Raw genomic sequence first — 22,007 nt, forward strand, 5'->3', positions numbered from 1 at the left:
AAGTGAAGGCGCCCCTTGGTGATGTTCCACTTGATGTGCTTATTTTGCTTGCTTGATGTGGATGGCTCTCCAATGTTGTGCACAAATGAGATGGATCTTGGAAGATGATGGAGATGAGATGATTAAGTGTGAATATAGGATGATTTTGACATGATAAGGATGCTAAAATGATTTTTCTAGGCTCAAAAGGACAGCATAAGATTACTAAACTTGGAGATGAAAAATGAAGGGATGAAATCCTCAATTTATAAGAGGAGGAGAGGAAGAATGGACAGCTAGGATGGATTCAAGATGAGGGGCTAGGATTGCTTGTGAGCTCACACGAGGCCCAAGAGTGGGTGTGGAGACCAAGAGATATGCCTCAAAGATATTTCTTGTCTCCATACTACTCAAGGTGCATTGGGAAGATCTCCCAAGGTACCTTGAGAAGAGCAAAGTGCATTGGGAAGGCTTTCCAATGTACCTTGAGAGGAGCAAGGGATGTGACATTCCTTGAAGAATGGAGAGGAGGAATTAAAAATTCTCCAAAAAGGGATAATCATAAGGATTGGAGGAATAAGAAGGAATTAAAAATTCTTTGGGAGAGGGGATGCCTAGAGGAATGTGAGATTTTGAAAATCTCACATTCACCTAGGAGAAGAGCATTTAAAGCTAGTGGTTGGATGGAAGGGACAAGGGGTTGACTTTGTGGCTAATCATGATGATTAGCCATTAACAACTCATTAGGAGCGGGATTAGATGAAATGTTAGGTGGGATTAGGATCTATAGGAGGATTTGACTAGGAGAGAGAATGAGTGGAGGGAATTAAAAATTAGAAGAATAAGGTTAAGTGAGTTTAGGGAGTTTCTAGAAGACTTTATTAGGTTAATGATGAATTAAGAAGATGATTTGTAGGAATCATGTGGGTTAACTAATTAATTAAAACTAATTAGCTAAGAGAGAGATTTGTGAGGATTTAATTTTTAGAAGAATAAAGAAAGGGATTGATTTATTAAATAAATCAGTCACATACCATAGTGACAATATTAATTTAATTAATATTGAGGAGAATTTGAATTAACATAATTAATTATGTGAGGAATTAAAAATAATTAAAAATAATTATTTTTAAGTGTCTACACCGACATTTAAATTTCTAATCTCATTTTAAATATTCTGCCTATAATCTATTGATATCTTATACTTACCTTTAACGTATCATTATTATAAACCCTCTCATTATATAACTTTATATATTCTAACCGTTAAATATAGTTCCCTCCAAATTTTTGAGGTTGTATTTTCCAAGAGATATAAAAATTGGTGAACATTTAAAACTAATTTTTAAAAAATAGAGCCAGGATTTTTGTTCCGAACAAAGCATTTTCCTTTTCTACTGATATTGTAAATTAAAATTTAAGAGCGAAAATTTTAGAATTCATGATCTGGGCGGGGCAAAGATTGCGAAACTGGGGGAAATAGTGGTTGTTTTGATGTTTTGGAAGCGATCTTCTTTCTTAGCAGCGAAAAGCGAGAATTCTGAGGTTTCTCCAGTAAGATCGGTGGTCTAGTTGTAGCGGTTCTATGAATTGCAGGAAAGGGTGGGGCTTCCGGGCTTCTTGTTGATTTCCCTTTCAATTTCATCCAGATATGCGATTTCTTGGACAATTAAACAAATTTTGACAAGGGTAAGTGCAACTGTTTGCACTGTTTTGGCCTTCAGTTATGTATTTTTGTTTTAATAGTTGAAGACGTTAAACATTATTCTGCAGCTTAAAGTGATGATTCGATGTTTTCGTTGTTGATATTGCTTCATTCGATTGATTGCTAGTAAAGTATAAGTTGACGAGCTAAAAAAATAGACACATAATTATTTTGTTTGATAAGCAAAGGCTTAGGGTTGTGAATCATTTTGCTCTATGTTGTTCTTGTTATTACACCGATAGGCGTTTCTCTCTGGGGGCTTTCGACCTCACTTACATGTACATTTGAGAATGGACGGTATCAAATCCAAGATACGCATTGGATGATCATAGAAATGATCTCTGTTGTTAACGTCACAATCAGAAACATTGACTTGCTAAGAGTTCAAAGACTGTCGCTTTTGCTAACATACCGTACGTTCACAAGCATTCTATTACATACCCGCGCCACACATTTGGTTTGTATATATTCAGACTTGGGAGGCATACTACTAGGTGCTGCTGTAAACCCTTGAAACAACGACAGTAAATCCCACCCCACAAAAATACTAGCGCACTTGTTTTTTTACAAATGCAGACCTCTGGTTGAAAAAAATTTAACATCAACCGAACTTTTTTTCTTCTAGTGCTGCTCGCGTTTCCAAAGGCCGTAGATTTTCCGTCACATTACAGAGCACCCGAGGCAACTCTTCGATATGAAGGAGATGGAATCGAGATCCATTTAGAGAGGACAAATCTTTGTTCTGTTCTGCATTCTTTGGGTTATTTGTTTTAGTATTTTTAAATCCTTTAGGATTTTAAATTTTTGTATATTTGTTTTCATTTCACGTTTATTGGGAAATATAGAGTATATTAGTTTTAATTTATGTGTTTTGTGCATTGTATGTGAACTGAATTGCATTATGTGCTCAAACCCTCACTGTGAAATGTAGGCATAATTCTTTCTCTAAAATGTGGTAGAGCATGTGTTGTAATAGATAATAAAGTGTTTTTAGATATTTTCTGTACTGATGTTTAAGAGGAAATCTGTTCAATGGTCTGATATAAATCTTACGAGGAAAATCTCATACAGCTATATTTACAGAATACCTTCATGTGAACTCATGTAATAGTACATACAATGTTGTCTGAAAGGAAAAAAATTAAATCGAAAAGCAGACAAGAGATTGCTGCAATTAAATTCTTGTTTCCATGGTTTCCTGCTAACATTCTATAGCCCTAAATTTGATTTATTTATTTTTATATATTTTTATTGAGATTAGATTCTGTCGATTTATGGTAGTTTGATTGGATTTTTGCCGCCGGTTCTCATTCTAACTAGATTTGAAGTTTTGTAGAACTAATTTTAGATGAAGCACAAAGTCATGTGTATTTAATGGTCTTTGACCAATTATCAGTTTTACATTCATCTTTTATGTAGCCTTTGTATTGACTATTGCCCTGAAGTGCTGTGTAGGTCTCTGTTCCCTGAATATGGTGGTTCCACATTTTGCATGCATATCTAGCAGGGCAGCTGCATCCATAACATGTAGTTGCCCTATAACATGTGACTTAAGTACCCCTTTCATTATGCTTTCATGGATGTCCCTACTCTATTCCAAAGCTCCTATTTTGGCATGAGTGGGAAGAATGTTGGCAATGATTGTTGAATGTGGTTTTACACCTGCTAGGTACATTTGTTAGAAAGTTTCTAGAGACTTCTTTCACAAACTAATTTTGTGCATATTTTGGAATCATTCGGTCCATGAGACCACGTCTTAGAGGCATTTTGTTAGACACTTCGTGTGCCTCATCTATGCTTCCGCATTTTGCATACACATCTAACAGGGAAGTTGTGGGGTCTCAGGCAATGATGTTGAAAGGGTTATGTACTGGGGTTGCTTTATTATTGTATAGGCAGTAGCTGTTGTTGATCCATTAAATTAGTGGATCAAGGGTTTGTTAATGAGAGCTGTAGTGGTTGCACTAAATATGGCAACAAGTTTTTTGCTTTTCAAGAGGGAAGATAGATAGGAAAGGGGGAGTATTTGTACTGTGTTGTTCAGGATTTTGTCTTTCTATTTTAGTAATGCTTTAGTTGATCCTTCTATTTTGGATTTAGAATATACTATGCTTTTGGTGTGTTTGTGTTTTTATTTTTTTTTGCGTTGTTTAGCCCATGGTTTTTTTTTATCTTCTTGATTCTTAGTCATGGTTTTGCTTGTCTATGAGTTTGATGCTTTTGGTGTTTGGAGATATATTTTTAGGGTCTATGTTTGCCCTTAATGTTTGTATATGTACATGAATTTAGCTCGGTGTTGAATTCAACTGCTTGAATATTTTACCCTTGAATATTTGTGAGTAAAGAATTTTATCATTATGTGAGTTTCTTTTCATTATAATGATGCAGTTAGATATTGGTTCCAGTTTTCATTAATGCAAGGCCATGCATTTCTGAACACTTTGAAGTGGAATGTTTCTTGGATATCTTGTCTTAGAATTCAACTTTAAGTTACAGCCTATTGAATCTTCATGAGTTACTTTTCATTATATCAATTCAGTTTTATATCAGTTCCACTTTTCATTATCACATGGCTATATATTTTGTATTACTCTCACGTAAAATTTTTCCTTGATATCTTGTTTTAGCATTCAATTATGATATCTTGAAGTTAGTCCCTTTCAAATTGTCGTGGAACTGCCAAAACATTGATTTATTTGGCTTGTTTGGTGAGATAAATGCTCACATGGATACAACTTTTATTTATGTTTCATGTGTTAACCAGTGATAGTCCAATGAGGCGTGCCTCAGCCTCTGCTTCGTTATTGGTCCTTAATTGTAGCTTTTTCAATGTAGATACTAGATACAACTATTTTTCTTTGCGAGCCTCTGATGACACAACCTGCACCTAATAATCCTGGGTTACCTCTAGATGCACTATTGAAGTTCAAATTGAATTCTCTATTGGGAGGAGGAATCCATCTGATCTTGGTTCTATTAACAGGTTGACCATTTAACCCTGAAATCCCCCGAACAAGGATACACTTCAAATTATTCTTTTTCTAAATTCAGGGATATATTAAAAAAATATTTTAATTGAGACATAAAAAATGTTTTTCTTTGCATTTTACTGATATATTGAAATAGCAAATTTGATCCTGCCACTAAAAATAGTTTTCTTAATTGTAAGAGCAACAAAGTTTTGTTGGAAGTGGAACCATGTTTTCTTTTTTCTTAAAGTATAATTAAACTAAAAACATTAGAAGTTGGACACCTGACTAGTAATTTGGTAAGTTCCCACTGATATTTGACACCTAAATTTCATTTGCAATGCCAACTTCTAGACTTCGCCTTAGTGAAAGTTGGAATTTTTTAGCTATAGCGTTGGTGGTAAGGGACTTCAATGTACTCTTCAACTTAGATGTAGGGATAAGTTTTCAGTTGTTTGACTATATCATTCTCTTGTAAATAGGATATTATAGGTAGTTGACACATCTCTTTCAATTACTGTAATTTTATGGATTAAACAGAGCAGACAGTCCCGCTAAACAGAACAGAAAAGTGCCAAAGGTTTGGATTTCTGATTGTCTAGATAGACAAGAGCATACTCTCCTACTTCCACACTTTACTGCGGTCAGATAGATTATAATTAAACAGATCAGATTTCAAATTTGAATTTTTTAATTTATTTTTTTAAATTAAAAAAAAAGAGGATCGCGTAGGAACAGAAAAGAAACAGAAATGACGATCACGCAGAAACAGAATTTTTAATTAATTCCTGTGGTTAGACAGATTATTAAAATTAAACAGAAACAGAAAAGAAACAAAAGATAGAAGAAGAGGAATGAGGAGGAGATGGGAGAATGCATAGAGCGCTCGCCTTGAAATATAGAGCCACCAAAGATTTTTTTTGTTTTTTTTGTAGTCGCGCTATTCTAGAATCCGCGTCTCACAACTCACAAAAACTCATAAAAAAAATAAAAAACGTTAGTTCTTAGGGATGTGGGTCCCACCGGGCGTGCCAAAATGAAGAAGAGAAAACAGATTAGAAGGGAAAATGATCAAAACATAATGAAATAAACATGAAAAATGCTAAAATATCATGAAGAGACCATTTCACCTTGCTATTTTACCTTCTCCTTCGGATTGAGCTTGATGAAGTGAAGGCGCCCCTTGGTGATGCTCCACTTGATGTGCTCCTTTTGCTTGCTTGATGTGGATGGTTCTCCAATGTTGTGCACAAATGAGATGGATCTTGGAAGATGATGGAGATGAGATAATTAAGTGTGAATGTAGGATGATTTTGACATGATAAGGATGCTAAAATGATTTTTCTAGGCTCAAAAAGACAACATAAGATTACTAAACTTGGAGATGAAAAATGAAGGGATGGAGTCCTCAATGTATAAGAGGAGGAGAGGAAGAATGGATGACTAGGATGGATTCAAGATGAGGGGCTAGGATTGCTTGTGAGCTCACACAAGACCCAAGAGTGGGTGTGGAGACCAAGAGATATGCCTTAAAGACATTTCTTGTCTCCACACTCCTCAAGGTGCATTGGGAATATCTCCCAAGGTACCTTAAGAAGAGCAAAGTGCATTGGGAAGGCTTCCCAATGTGCCTTGAGAGGAGCAAGAGATGTGACATTCCTTAAAGAATGGAGATGAAGAATTAAAAATTCTCCAAAAAGGGATAATCATAAGGATTGGAGGAATAAGAAGGAATTAAAAATTCCTTGGGAGAGGGGATGCCTAGAGGAATGTGAGATTTCGAAAATCTCACATTCACCTAGGAGAAGAGCATTTAAAGCTAGTGGTTGGATGGAAGGGACAAGGGGTTGACTTTGTGGCTAATCATGATGATTAGCCATTAGCAAATCACTAGGATGGGGATTAGAGGAAATGTTAGGTGGGATTAGGATTTGTAGGAGGATTTGACTAGGAGAGAGAATGAGTGGAGGGAATTAAAAATTAGAAGAATAAGGTTAAGTGAGTTTAGGGAGTTTCTAGAAGACTTTATTAGGTTAATGATAAATTAAGAAGATGATTTGTAGGAATCATGTGGGTTAACTAATTAATTGAAACTAATTAGCTAAGAGGGAGATTTGTGAGGATTTAATTTTTAGAAGAATAAAGAAAGGGATTGATTTATTAAATAAATCAGTCACATACCATAGTGACAATATTAATTTAATTAATATTGAGGAGAATTTGATTTAACATAATTAATTATGTGAGGAATTAAAAATAATTATTTTTAAGTGTCTACACCGACATTTAAATTTCTAATCACATTTTAAATATTCTGCCTATAATATATTGATATCTTATACTTACCTTTAACGTATCATTATTATAAACCCACTCATTATATAACTTTATATATTCTAACCATTAAATGTAGTTCCCTCCAAATTTTTTGAGGTTGTATTTTCCAAGAGACAGAAAAACTGGTGAACATTTAAAACTAATTTTAAAAAAATAGAGCTAGGATTTTTGTTCCAAACAAAGCATTTTCCTTTTCTACTGATATTGTAAATTAAAATTTAAGAGCGAAAATTTCAGAATTCATGATCTGGGAGGGGCAAAGATTGCGAAATAGGGGGAAATAGTGGTTGTTTTGATGTTTTGGAAGCGATCTTCTTTCTTAGCAGCGAAATGCGAGAATTCTGAAGTTTCTCTAGTAAGATCGGTGGTCTAGTTGTAGCGGTTCTATGAATTGCAGGAAAGGGTGGGGCTTCCGGGCTTCTTGTTGATTTCCCTTTCAATTTCATCCAGATATGCGATTTCCCAGACAATTAAACAAATTTCGACAAGGGTAAGTGCAAATGTCTATACTGTTTTGGCCTTCAGTTCTGTATTTTTGTTTTAATAATTGAAGACGTTAAACATTATTCTGCAGCTTAAAGTGATGATTCGATGTTTTCGTTGTTGATATTGCTTCATTCGATTGATTGCTAGTAAAGTATAAGTTGACGAGCTAAAAAATTAGACATGTAATTATTCTGTTTGATAAGCAAAGGCTTAGGGTTGTGAATCATTTTGCTTTATGTTGTTCTTGTTATTACACCGATAGGCGTTTCTCTCTGGGAGCTTTCGACCTCACTTACATGTACAATTGAGAATGGACGGTATCAAATCCAAGATACGCATTGGATGATCATAGAAATGATCTCTGTTGTTAACGTCAAAATCAGAAACATTGACTTGCTAAGAGCTCAAAGACTGTCGCTTTTGCTAACATACTGTACGTTCACAATCATTCTATTACATACCCGCGCCACACCTTTGGTTTGTATATATGAAGACTTGGGAGGCATACTACTAGGTGCTGTTGTAAACCCCTGAAACAATGACAGTAAATCCCACCCCACAAAAATACTAGCGCACTTGTTTTTTTACAAATGCAGACCTCTGGTTGAAAAAAAATTAACATCAACCGAACTTTTTTTCTTCTAATGCTGCTCGCATTTCCAAAGGCCGTAGATTTTCCGTCACATTACAGAGCACCTGAGGCAACTCTTCGATATGAAGGAGACAAAATCGAGATCCATTTAGAGAGGACAAATCTTTGTTCTATTCTGCATTCTTTGGGTTATTTGTTTTAGTATTTTTAAATCCTTCAGGATTTTAAATTTTTGTATATTTGTTTTCATTTCGCGTTTTTTGGGAAATACAGAGTATATGAGTTTTGATTTACGTGTTTTGTGCATTGTATGTGAACTGAATTGCATTATGTGCACAAACCCTCACTGTGAAATGTAGGCATAATTCTTTCTCTAAAATGTGGTAGAGCATGTGTTGTAATAGATAATAAAGCGTTTTTAGATTTTTTCTGTACCGATGTTTAAGAGGAAATCTGTTCAATGGTCTGATATGAATCCTGCGAGGAAAATCTCATACAACTATATTTACAGAATACCTTCATGTGAACTCATGTAATAGTACATACAATGTTGTCTTGAAGGAAAAAAAATTAAACCGAAAAGCAGACAAGAGATTGCTGCAATTAAATTCTTGTTTCCATGGTTTCCTTCTAATATTCTACAGCCCCTAAATTTGATTTATTTATTTTTATATATTTTTATTGAGATTAAATTCTGTCGATTTATGGTAGTTTGATTGGATTTTGCCGTCGGTTCTCATTCTAACTAGATTTGAAGTTTTGCAGAACTAATTTTAGATGAAGCACAAAGTCATGTGTATTTAATGGTCTTTGACCAATTATCAGTTTTACATTCATCTTTTATGTAGCCTTTGTATTGACTATTGCCCTGAAGTGCTGTGTAGGTCTCTGTTCCCTGAATATGGTGGTTCCACATTTTGCATGCATGTCTTGCAGGGCAAGCTGCATGCATAACATGTAGCTACCCTATAACATGTGACTTAAGTACCCCTTTCATTATGCTTTCATGGATGTCCCTACTCTGTTCCAAAGCTCCTATTTTGGCATGGGTGGGAAGAATGCTGGCAATGATTGTTGAATGTGGTTTTACACCCGCTAGGTACATTTGTTAGAAAGTTTCTAGAGACTTCTTTCACAAACTGATTTTGTGCATATTTTGGAATCATTCGGTCCATGAGACCACGTCTTAGAGGCATTTTGTTAGACACTTCGTGTGCCTCATCTATGCTTCCACATTTTGCATACACATCTAACAGGGCAGTTGTGGGGTCTCAGGCAATGATGTTGAAAGGGTTATGTACTAGGGTTGCTTTATTATTGTACAGGCAACAGCTATGGCTGATCCATGAAATTAGTGGATCAAGGGCTTGTTAATGACAGTTGTAGTGGTTGCACTAAATATGGTACCAAGTTTTTTGCTTTTCAAGAGGGAAGATAGATAGGAAAGGGTTAGCATTTGTACTGTGTTGTTAAGGATTTTATCTTTCTATTTTAGTAATGCTTTAGTTGATCCTTCTATTTTGGATTTAGAATATACTATGCTTTTGGTGTGTTTGTGTTTTTATTTTTTTTGCGTTGTTTAGCCCATGGTTTTTTTTTTTCTTGATTCTTAGTCATGGTTTTGCTTGTCTATGAGTTTGATGCTTTTGGTGTTTGGAGATATATTTTTAGGGTCTATGTTTGCCCTTAATGTTTGTATATGTACATGAATTTAACTCGGTGTTGAATTCAACTGCTTGAATATTTTACCCTTGAATATTTGTGAGTAAAGAGTTTTATCATTATGTGAGTTTCTTTTCATTATAATGATGCAGTTAGATATTGGTTCCAGTTTTCATTAATGCGGGGCCGTGCATTTCTGAACACTCTGAAGTGGAATGTTTCTTGGATATCTTGTCTTAGAATGCAACTGTAAGTTACAGCTTATTGAATCTTCATGAGTTACTTTTCATTATATCAATTCTGTTTTATATCAGTTCCACTTTTCATTATCACATGGCTATATATTTTGTAATACTCTGACGTAAAATTTTTCCTTGATATCTTGTTTTAGCATTCAACTATGATATCTTGAAGTTAGTCCCTTTCAAATTGTCGTGGAACTGCCAAAACATTGATTTATTTGGCTTGTTTGGTGAGATAAATGCTCACATGGATACAAATTTTATTTATGTTTCATGTGTTAACCAGTGATAGTCCAATGAGGCGTGCCTCAGCCTCTGCTTCGTTATTGGTCCTTAATTGTAGCTTTTTCAATGTAGATACTAGATACAACTATTTTCCTTTGCGAGCCTCTGATGACACAACCTGCACCTAACAATCTTGGGTTACCTCTAGATGCACTATTGAAGTTCAAATTGAATTCTCTATTGGGAGGAGGAATCCATCTGATCTTGGTTCTATTAACAGGTTGACCATTTAATCCCGAAATCCCCCGAACAAGGATACACTTCAAATTATTCTTTTTCTAAATTCAGGGATATATTAAAAAAATATTTTAATGGAGACATAAAAAATGTTTTTCTTTGCATTTTACTGATATATTGAAATAACAAATTTGATCTTGCCACTAACAATAATTTTCTTAATTGTAAGAGCAACAGAGTGTTGTTGGAAGTGGAACCATGTTTTCTTTTTTCTTAAAGTATAATTAAACTAAAAACATTAGAAGTTGGACACTTGACTAGTAATTTTGTAAGTTCCCACTGATATTTGACATCTAAATTTCATTTGCAATGCCGGCTTCTTGACTTCGCCTTAGTGAAAGTTGGAATTTTTTAGCTATAGCATTGGTGGTAAGGGACTTCAATGTACTCTTCAACTTAGATGTAGGGATAAGTTTTCAGTTGTTTGACTATATCATTCTCTTGTAAATAGGATATTATAGGTAGTTGACACATCTTTTCAATTACTATAATTTTATGGATTATTACAATGGCATTGAGTATCATATACCTTCTTTTAATGAAAGAGAGTTGTAGCATTTCTATTTTTGAGAACGAATTTGTAAGTAATATGTTCAAACTATTTAAAAAACTTCGATACACACATTTACTTTCCATCTTAATTTTTGTGTTCTTTAAATTGAATATCATTATCATCATATCCTTTAAAAAAAAAATATTTATAAATAAGTCAAGTTTGCTTTAGTATAATATTAATGTGGTTCTGACCAGCAAATACTTCTAAAATATTTATTTACATTTTTAACCATTGTAACTCTTCATATAACATTTTGTGAGTTTTACAGAGCTCATTATTCAATACACATAGTAATTTTCAATTGTGGTGCAATAGCAGGGAATAGTTACAATAGCAGGGAATAGTTGCTACGCGACACTAGTTTCAATTGCAATTTGAAGTGGCTCCTGCAGCTTGAGGTTTCCCTCTTGTTTTTGCTTTCCAAGAGAAAAAGAAAAATGCCTCGGGAGATCATAACACTGCAAGTGGGGCAATGTGGAAACCAGATCGGTATGGAGTTCTGGAAGCAGCTCTGCCTTGAACACGGCATCAGCAAAGAAGGCATTCTTGAAGATTTTGCTACACAGGCATCTCTATCTACCTTATTTTAATTAATAATTTTATCACAATTTACTTTCTCTTTCAGTTATGGGAGCATCTGTTGCAAAATATTCTTTGTATGTAACTAGGTTCGGAATTTAATTTTTCATTAGATTGGAGGTGGTAAGAACTTTTGTGGTGCTATTGTTTTGGTTGGTTCTAGGTTTGAGTCTTAACTGATCCACTTCTTACAATGAGTGCAACACCAATTTGTGGAACTAAAAATGTTTTAAACTAAAATTGCATTGTATTTGATGTCATTCCTTTTGTTTTCATGCCATAGCTATGTTGGTTTGTCCAAACTTGCTATTTACTAATCTTTTTCTTGGTTTTTCTGGATTTGTAATTTTGATGGATAAAAATTTGAAGGAAGCTGTTAAAACTGTTTGAAAATGAATAACTGAACTGCAGCTTGGAAGTATGGCTACAGATAAGGATGAATTTTTTGCATAGAGAGGGACATCAGGCATCATACAGTCTGGGTGGGAAAAACTTCTTATAAAGTAATATGGCTGGCGCTTGGAAATGCACCCAGGTCAAACAAATGGGTGTGCTGGCACTAATAATACAGCATTACCAAGCATATGAGTAAAACACAATCTCAAAAGTAATTATGTGTTAATATAATGATTGACACATTGAATCCTTCCATTTGAATAGCTCCAGACTAAGGCAATAATGTGAGAGAAGACAGGTAGAAGTCCAAGGATAAATGTTTCGAGTCAGTACTAGCACTTCTAATATCATGCATTTCAATTGCAACTTATGAATAAAATGAAAATAAATATGGGTAGGGAACACAATGAAAATAAATATAGGTAAGGAACAAAATGATAGTATGCACCGACAAGTCTTGGGCTAATTCTGGCAACAATGCATTGGATATCTGTTATGTGATGGTATACATAGTCTTCTCTGTTGAGCAACCTAATGGACCTGTCTATGCTGTCTAGGTTTTAAAGTGTCAACTTATGCTTTGTGTATAAGGTTTGACCTACGCATCTGACTTTTCTAAACTCATTTCACTGGACCATGCCTTGCATTTATTAAATGGAATCAACTTGACCACCTTAATCTTGACACTTTATGAAATTTCACATGCATAATCTTGGATTGAATGTTTAACAATGCAGCATTCTAGCAGGGTATATGGCATGTGCACCATGGGTGGATGGCTGGTGACATCATTGTCGATAGAGATCCATGTAAATCCGAGTTAATAAATTTGATATTTGTCCACCATATTACATTTGTATACCCTTCTGATTGAACATGTATCACTCTTAGAAACTGCAAGCAAATATGTTTGAACCTAGAAGATAATTTAATAGCTAGTAAGCAATAGATGATCCAGATGCAGAATTATGAAGAGTTATAATGTGATGTCAAAGAGGTTGTGTATGTAGTGAAAGAGGACCTGTGTACAACATGCACACACATATGGAAGCAAGAGAACCATGTTCAGGCTGTTAACACACAATGTGGTCACTGCAGGATATGCTTGTGATTGATAGTTATAAGACCTTATATGATATGACCGCCATCAAGCTTTCATAGAGCATTAATTCATATGGCTAAAATTACTTGATGTTTATCTTCATTCATGTGTTGGAAATCAGCACTAATTTGTTGCCCTCACTTTCTATATGCAGGTAGTATCCCTGTAACCAAAAATAATGATTATGAAACAACACTTTGTGGGCAATAGGATATGGCTATGGGGCTTTAACCTAGGAACTATATTGTGTAGTAATATAAACAAGTGGTGTTTAACAATGAGAGGGTTCCTTGTAGTGGTACTTGTTTTCCTAAATAAATTAAAAAATTCTCTGGATTAATGAGTTTTCCTGTTTCGGATGCAGTGCATATTATTTTCTTAATCATGACCCCTAAAGATCAGGTTGCTTTGACTAGGGCCTTGTTACAAACATTGTCTCAGTTGTGTTAGGGACTTAATCTTCACAATAATAAAATGACTTGAACTATAATAGTGAAATAACCAAACAAAGCACTACATTATAATGTATCAAGTATCAACTAAACTATGTTAATGGTCTCCCTTTCTTTTACATATGAACAATTCTACAAACTGTAAACCCCAGTGTGCAAGCTGAGCTTAAAGCCCTAAGACCTATAACTCAGGACATACAGGAGAAAACTTATGCAAATAGTGTAAAAGGCAAGATAAATATGCTGCTAAATGTGTTATGCGCTCTTTATTAATTTAAATACATGTACAATGTTGAATATTAGTGCTGGCTGGATGAGGTCTTATACCTGGAAAAGAAACAAAGCTAAGAGCTGAAGTCTAATAGACTTATCCACAAGAGTGACTTGAAGCACATACTCTTTTATTTACTCAATTAACTGTTATGAACTAGCTGTGAAAAAGGCAGAGGAATTGGTCCGTGCATTCCAACTTCTTAAGGAAGGGGCAATGAGGAATGTAGAATCAGTGCATTCTGATTTGGATGATTCATTCACTTAAATTTAATTAGTTGACTCATCAGTGAAGAGTGGGCCACAAAATGTGGCTAGTAGTGGTATTGTAGTGGCATTTGTTAGTGGTTGTAATGAACCACCTGATGATTTTAATGCTCTTGATGAAGTGCAATATGATTATTTATTTGAGTTTGCCTGTGCATTATTGGTCTAACCATTGGCTCTTATTATTGGCTATAGTTTTTAATATTTTTGTATGTCTGTACATAAGTTGTACTGAACTCCAGGCCCAGAAAAGTTGGCACACCCCTGTACCTGAATCTGAAAGCCACACCCAAACCCAAACTTATACTGGCAACTCAGTAGAAAACGCCAAATTGGAGGAATAAGCATTAAGGATTAACAGGATATATATACATCTGTTGGAAACAACAATATCTAATTGTAAAGGTAAATTCTGGCCAAGAACATTGATAAACATAAGTACTTTCAATCCTTCCAAAACAGGTTGGGGAATGAGGATATGGACATTGATAGGCATAATCTATCTATTCTAGTATTTCCGAGAAAGTAAGAGGCTCTCAAGATTGATGGAGTTTAGGAGAAATATCTGAGCTTAAATTTCATTAACGATTGCTCAGCTCAGTTGCTTATTCTGCCGTGTGTATATAATGAAGAAAATCAAACACCCAGTTTAGATTTTGCAAATTTGAATACATTTTCACTAACAATCCTGAAGGGGCCAAATAGAAAACCAATTCTGACATGCTTCTACTTCTAAATCTTAGATGCATAAAAGGAAGTTTCATGGCTGTTATAAATGTTTCATGTCTGAATCTGCCTGCAGTGCTGCTTTGTTCATTGGTAAGAAGTTTTTAGTGCAACTTAGAAGAGTTCACCTATTATTATTTAGAGGAGTTTTCTGTATCACACTATATATTTAGTTGACCATACAAGTGGAAAATAAAAGCAAATGAATTATCTAATTCATTCCCCTTCAATACCAGAACGAACCTTTATTAATGCAGTCAAGTTACATATTACAAACACAACTTGAAAACACATTCTTTCTAAGATGAATCTTCCACAACTACAAATTTTGCCCACAATCAATTCAGAGAGTTGGGGAAAACAATTAAAATTTCGCCCTCTACTCTTATCTTCTTTCTAGTTCATGGCTCTTTCCTGCGAAAACAATTGAGACTCTGAATGTTAATAGGCAATCCTCCCATACTAAGCAACTGATAATATTAACTTCCCATGTTCAGAATTTATGTAGTGTATCATGTTAGCATTTTAATTTATTCCTTAGAGGACAACAAAAACTGTAACAATGTGTAAGCATGAACTTTTCTTCATCTTAGAAGGAGAAGCTCCCTTGTGTTAAAATGAACAATGTCTAGTACCTAGTCAAGGTCTTGTACCTTGTAATTTCCTAGTTAGGGGATATATTCATAGGTTAAATTAACATAGGGCTTCGGTGTCATTTCTAAAAGTTAGTTATGATGGGGTCTTGTAATTCTTATTTATTTTTAGTTACCTTGTCATTTAATATTTGCATTAGGCGTTTAATATTTGTGTCATGTTAGTTGTTCATGCTACATCACTCATTGTCTTTTATAAACAAGACATCTCATTGTATTTTTTATATTCAATCAATCATTTTATGCATCCTTATATTGCAAGTTATCTTTCCATTCTCTCTTGTGGAAGTTGCTTTGGTCTTGCAGGATTTTGCGGGTGTTGAGGAGTCACCTATCTACTCCTACACCTTGCATCAAAATGCTAAAATAATCCTTAGAATTTCCAGGGATAAACATTAATTTTTAAGAATATGAATGACATAATTCTGCAGGTCAAATTAAAGAAAAGACCTATCTTTTTGTTCTCGAGTATATGCACAAGATCAAACAAATCTTCTAGACAAGATGACATATTTTATGATTTTATAACCTAACCTATGACAACCAACAAACTCTCACACTTTCTAGCCAAACCAGAAACCATAAAGAACGAGTACAACAAAAGAACTGAATTGGATTGAAAACAAACAGAATATATGATGAGTTAAATGTTGGAGTCACATACACAGTTGCAAACACTAAAATAAATAAAAACTGCAAGGCAAATTCTGCATTTATTATTGAACTATATTCAAGTGACAAAGCACATAGACAAAGTCACACAAATTAATTTGAACAACAATCTCAGCAACAAGTAGGCACAAAATTAACATTCGCTTCAATCTAAGTGCACAACATACTAATTAATAAGTTTTTGCAAAGATGGAATCAATCAATTGCATATTTTACATGGCAGTGCAATATATTGAAGATAAATATAAAAAGTATATTAATTAAAGGATTTGCCCAAAATAGATTGTTTGAAAACCAAGCAATATCTAAATACTTAAATGCTTAACAGAAATTGTTTCTAGATTTCTTCAAATAAAAGTGGCTTGTGAAAGATGGTAGCAGCAAAAAATAGCTATTCTGAATGGATTGACTTCTCTGATGATTGTCTTTACTCTTTACATATTTCCTTTTACCTAGGCATATCACTCTAAAAGCTTGAAATCTTATGTTTTAACATCTAAAACAAATCGAGGAAATGGTTTGTGCTAAAAGTTTGCAAGCATGTTCTACACAAATGATCAAAAAACACTTTTTGCATCTCAAGAATGCAGACTATTGTTTTTACATTATGAAGCAATTGTCTTTTCTACCTGCAACAATGATGATCTTGCTTTAATAGTGTTTATTCGCTTTCTTCAAATTTGTTATTGAATTTCAGACCAAACTTAAAACTTTGGGGTCATACGTTGCTTTATATCTTTTTAGGCAAAAAGTACACTTTTGACTTGGTATGCCATTTTCAACCTTTCATTTATGCATTTTTCTTTTTTCGGCACCCCTTTGGTAGAGCATGCACTTTGGACCCTTTTTGATATCCTGTTTATTTTTAATTTTTTTAATATAATGGTTTATTCTGTAAATCAGATTTATTGCTCAGAATATAGTTCAGAATGACTAAATTAGTTCCTTTGAGTGGCTGTTAATCTGTCTAAATACTGCAGTGATTTATTACTTAGTGAAACTCCTTTTCCTGTCTGTAAACTGCCTTATAGTTGCCCTTAGAAAGTCACAATCTGCTGCTAGTTGTAAGGATATTCTAATTTAAACTCAGAGCTGCACGATGGTGATCTCTGTATCAAATCGCTTTTCGTCCTACAATTCCAAACCCTAGAGGCTTTTTGTCCTAAGGTTAACTGAACCATAGTTCGATGCCCACAGGGAGTAATAATCAGATAATAAAAATGTATTTTTAATGATGCCTGTTCTCCTTGCTTGGTCTCTCTTAATTTTTTTTACCTGCAATGGACATAACCCTTCACATGCCCCTTGATATAATTAAAAATAAACTTCAATTATAATTTTTTTAATCTATTACTTAACTTTTGTTTGGACATAGTTTAGTACATTTACCAATACACTGGAGTGTTGCTTTTCACTTGAAACACATTTTTTGTGGTCTATTGTATTGGCACATACCTCAGCACTGAAGTGCCACTTTTTCACTCAAAACTCATTCTTTGGCACTTTAGTGTATTGGCATGTTTTAATGCAATCGGACACCAACTTCTCCACTTAATTTTTGGTGGTCTAGTGTATTGGTGCTCCGGGATGCCAACTTTTCATGACTTAGACAATTTTGGCTCTCCTCAAGTTCTGTTCTTTGTCTGAGCTGATGCATTGGAAATTGTCTGGCATTGGCTATACAATGATGCTGATAAGAATTCAAGAACACAACATTAATGAACTTAGGTGGCAATGATCCTGTAGTGACTAATTGGACAAGAAATGGCTTGTGTTTGGACATGAAAAATGACTATATAAGTTTTTTTTTCCTGTAGGTGTACAACATATCATGGAACTTCAAAAAGAAAAGAATATTAGTCTCTATATTTTATGAGTGTCCATATTAAGATCCGCTCACACTTATACTTGATGCCATTTTTTTTTCTTTTTTTCGAACAACATGAAGATCAAAGGGAAAAAGTGCAATTGATTGGTATTTTCATTCCCTTGAAATTCCCAATTTACTGTCCATTAAATCAAGGCGATTCCCCTTACCTCTTACACAATTTCAGCAAGATTTAATCATTTAATTATAAAATGCGAGTAATTAAGATGAAAGGAGGGTACAACACTATTGCCACATTTCAAGGAATATGCATTTGCATTGCAATTTTTGTCCATTTCATCTTTTGGGTTGCACAGAGCTTGATTACAAATCGGGTATGATTATGATCTGGAATTGCTGAGGCTATATAGATAATAGCAACAATGAGTTTCCTATTGTGGTCTAGGTCCTTTTGATGTGTTTCAGAGCAGAAGAGGCAGTGTGGCATAGTGACGGAGCTGCTGAAAGTTCTGTACAGGTCACTTGCTTTGCAAAGGGGCATCTGCTAGATAATTTTGAGTTGGATATTATTATTTATTGGGATATAAGCTAGCTCATCTTGTTCTGTTATATGGCATAGACTATATAGTTAATAGGATAGCATGCATGCTTCATCACACATATTGGACCGTTATTGGCAAGGATAGATGTTGGATTTGACTTTTGATCTGCAGAAAAATGCTATGGTGTTATTGTTGGGTTTAATACAATTTGAAGTTTTACTTGCATATAATCAAAATCATAAAAGTAAAATTGGGGATTACATAAATTTTTTGGAAATTTATGCTAAATTTTATGTTTGTGTTTAAAATCTTCTGAAATTGTTTGGATTTTAATGTTCTACTTTTATATTTTATTGATATCACTGTTTTGTATGCCAAGCAATTTTGATTCCCTTGCCCTGGGTTGTTTGTCATTCTTTCCACATTTCTCGTTTTTTAAAGCTTAGGATGAGTATAAAGTCATGCTGAATTTGATCCCTTGACAATTCCAAGTGCACTCTTCTTCCCCTTAAGCATTCTACTTACCCTTGAGCATTCTACTTACCCTTGACCATACAGTGTTTTTCAGTATCCCATCAGTTTTTTCCCTATTCACTTTCCTTGTAAAAATTCCTTAGGCATTTTACTTATGCAATCTTAGTGAGGGTAATTCAGCCATTACTTGCCTTTTGATCAATCCTTGGTTCTGACAAGCATTTTTTATTTTACAGGGAGGTGATAGAAAAGATGTGTTCTTTTATCAAGCAGATGATGAACACTACATTCCACGAGCCCTTTTGATGGATTTGGAGCCTAGAGTTATAAATGGCATTCAAAACAGTGACTACCGAAATCTTTATAATCATGAAAACATATATTTATCTGATCATGGAGGAGGAGCAGGAAATAACTGGGCAAGCGGATATCACCAGGTTCATCACTCATTGAATGATTCCTGATAAGTTGTATGTTGTGTTTTTATATTGTCATCCTAGAAGAGTTTACGAATTGTATTATCAGCTGTGTTGTTTTGCACTCTAATAGTCTTCCGTCGACTTGGATTCACTTATTAGTTGTTAGCAAATGTCAAATATGTGAACCTTAGGATAATGACTATTTTATCTCATGGGAATGACATAGGAATTAAATGAAAAGTATAACTGATGGCCTTGAAATACCTTGGTGCTAGAATGAAAAGTGAGGTAAAAGATTTAATTCTCAGTGCCTTATAAGAACAATGACTGAAATTTGCTGAAAACTACTGGAAAGGAAGACAAACACTAAAAAATCTAATTATAATCCTGCTGTGAATGTTCAAAAATAGAGGCAAAAGAATGATGTGCCAATATTGAACCTGCAACAAGTTCTATTTCATGGTGCTTATGGAAAGTTTCTGAAATCGGCACAAAACTTTATAATGATGGAAAGACTGGGATATCTCTGTCAAAACCTACCAGAATCAGCCTTGCTCTACCTTTGTCTGAGAATGATTAAACCCCGCTGATAACTGTTGTATATGTGATGACTAAAAACATATGGTAAATTCTGCTAGTGTTTGGGTATGAAAAATAAGGATGAACCCCTCTTATGTAACACTTAAAACCTGCTGAAATCACTTGAAAAACCTATTGTAACTTCATTGAAAACTCTGAAGAATTTTTCCTTTAATAAAGCTTGTCCACACTTTGGAGAGGCATGCATTTAGGATCATTTGGTGCAATTTTTGACATGTTTTTCAGTTTACTTGTACACCCTTTGTATTTGTGCACTCTTTTTCACATTTATACACTTTTTCTAGTGTTTTAAATTTGACTTTGACACTCTTTGTATTGGTGTGTGTCACACCATAAGATCTCACTTTTATTGTATTGTTCTTATTGGCACACTCCATTGATGTAATGACCCCGGCTAGACCCAGGTTGGCCAGGTCATCTATTTGCTTATTTTAATTAAATAAATAAAATTAATGAATGAAATTATTAAATATTTTAATAAGTTGTTTTGGGCCGACCTAGGAGAAAGTGTGTTCAATAAATAATTAAATAAATTTTGTATTGAGTCGGCTCTCAGGCTGACCTAGGACAGTTATCCCTTAACCGACCAGTATTTTGTATTTATATGTGTGGCTGGGGAGCTGTTAGGGGCATCGAAGAAATTTTAGTTTGCCATGCATTAATTAAATGCATATACCTTCTCAGACCTCAACCTAAGAGGTCTGTAGTAGTAAGACAAAAACCTTGCTACTTGCTGTTCCAGGGTCTCTGAGACATCAACCTCAGGGACCTGTAAGGAGTCGATGCCAGGCAGGAGGGGAACATCAGATTGCAGGAAATATCGTAGCTGAAGGGAATTGTGCCAAGGAACCCCAAGGATATTCAATCCAGGGCCAATAATAAGCAGCAAATACACAGTATGAGTTTTCTGCTACAAACTGAATGATTTTATGGTCTGAATATTACATGTTTGCATTAATTGTAAAGAAGCAGGCTGTAGGTTGTATTGAGACTTAGATTGCCAGTCACCAAGGGCTTATAAGCAGAACTCTGTGTATTCTAAAAGAAATTGATGATTCATCAATGTTTGCTAGCTCCATGTATTAATTTTCATTGCGAGCATTTATATAAATATATTCTGGGAATACAGAAATATCGACATTTATTTTGATGGCCCCAAGTTGAGGTTGCAAGCCTTAATTTCTATTTCAGGACTATTGCTGTAATTATCTAAAATGTTAAGAGTTTTTTTTCAATTTCAACGCACTAGTGTATTTTAATGGTATCAGAGCCATCTTTTGTGCCAGCCTGTGGTTTGATGAGTGATAGGGATCAAAGACACAAAAGGGAAAAGAAGAAGGCAATGGGTGATAGGGAAGAGGCAAATCCCCAAGATTTCATTAGGGAGATTAGAGAGATTAATACTAGCGTGAGGGATGCCATGAGGGAGATAGTTCAACTTTTAAGAGGAATGAGCCAGCAACTAAGTGCTGATAGGCCCATTCAGAATGATGCTGAAGGCAGCAGTTCAGGTGGAGGAAAAGCTTCAGCTGGTGGTGAAAAAGCTTCAGCTAATGGTGGGAGAGTTTCAACTAATACCATGACCTTCAGGGTTAAATTTCTTGACAAGGAAACAACTGAAGATATTGAGGAAGAACAACCTATCTAGAGGAAGACACAACAAGATTTCATGATGCATACCATAGTAGCATTAATCATTTGGGGAATTAATTGGCAAACCAAAAGTACAATGAAAAAATCGGGAAAAAATCGGATTTATAAAAAATTGTAAAAAATTGCAGAAAAACTATCAAAAACTACTTTTTTTTATATTGAAGGGCATTTCCATAGCATAGAAATATTGTAGGCAAATAAAATAGAAACTTCAACACATGAATTGTAAAAAATAGATTTTTGTTGTTTATATTCATATTGCTGATTACATTGCACAAAACATACCACAACATAAATAATAACTAGATGGTAACGGTTGTCAAA

At 34.5% G+C, this 22,007-nt stretch overlaps 1 protein-coding gene across 1 annotated transcript in view; it reads left to right on the forward strand.

The window, feature by feature from the left end:
• The first annotated feature begins 7,173 nt into the window (after positions 1 to 7,173).
• LOC131068296 (tubulin gamma chain) overlaps positions 7,174 to 22,007 on the forward strand; it is a 104,743-nt gene continuing 89,909 nt past the window's right edge. The window contains exons 1-4 of the mRNA XM_059213940.1: positions 7,174 to 7,480; positions 11,369 to 11,616; positions 19,248 to 19,448; position 20,773. Coding sequence (XP_059069923.1) covers positions 11,488 to 11,616; positions 19,248 to 19,448; position 20,773 — 331 coding nt within the window. The 5' untranslated portion in view covers positions 7,174 to 7,480; positions 11,369 to 11,487. The remainder of the gene's footprint in view (positions 7,481 to 11,368; positions 11,617 to 19,247; positions 19,449 to 20,772; positions 20,774 to 22,007) is intronic.

This window comes from Cryptomeria japonica, chromosome 11 (assembly GCF_030272615.1).
Source record: "Cryptomeria japonica chromosome 11, Sugi_1.0, whole genome shotgun sequence".
In the NCBI taxonomy this organism is placed as follows: Eukaryota; Viridiplantae; Streptophyta; class Pinopsida; order Cupressales; family Cupressaceae; genus Cryptomeria; species Cryptomeria japonica.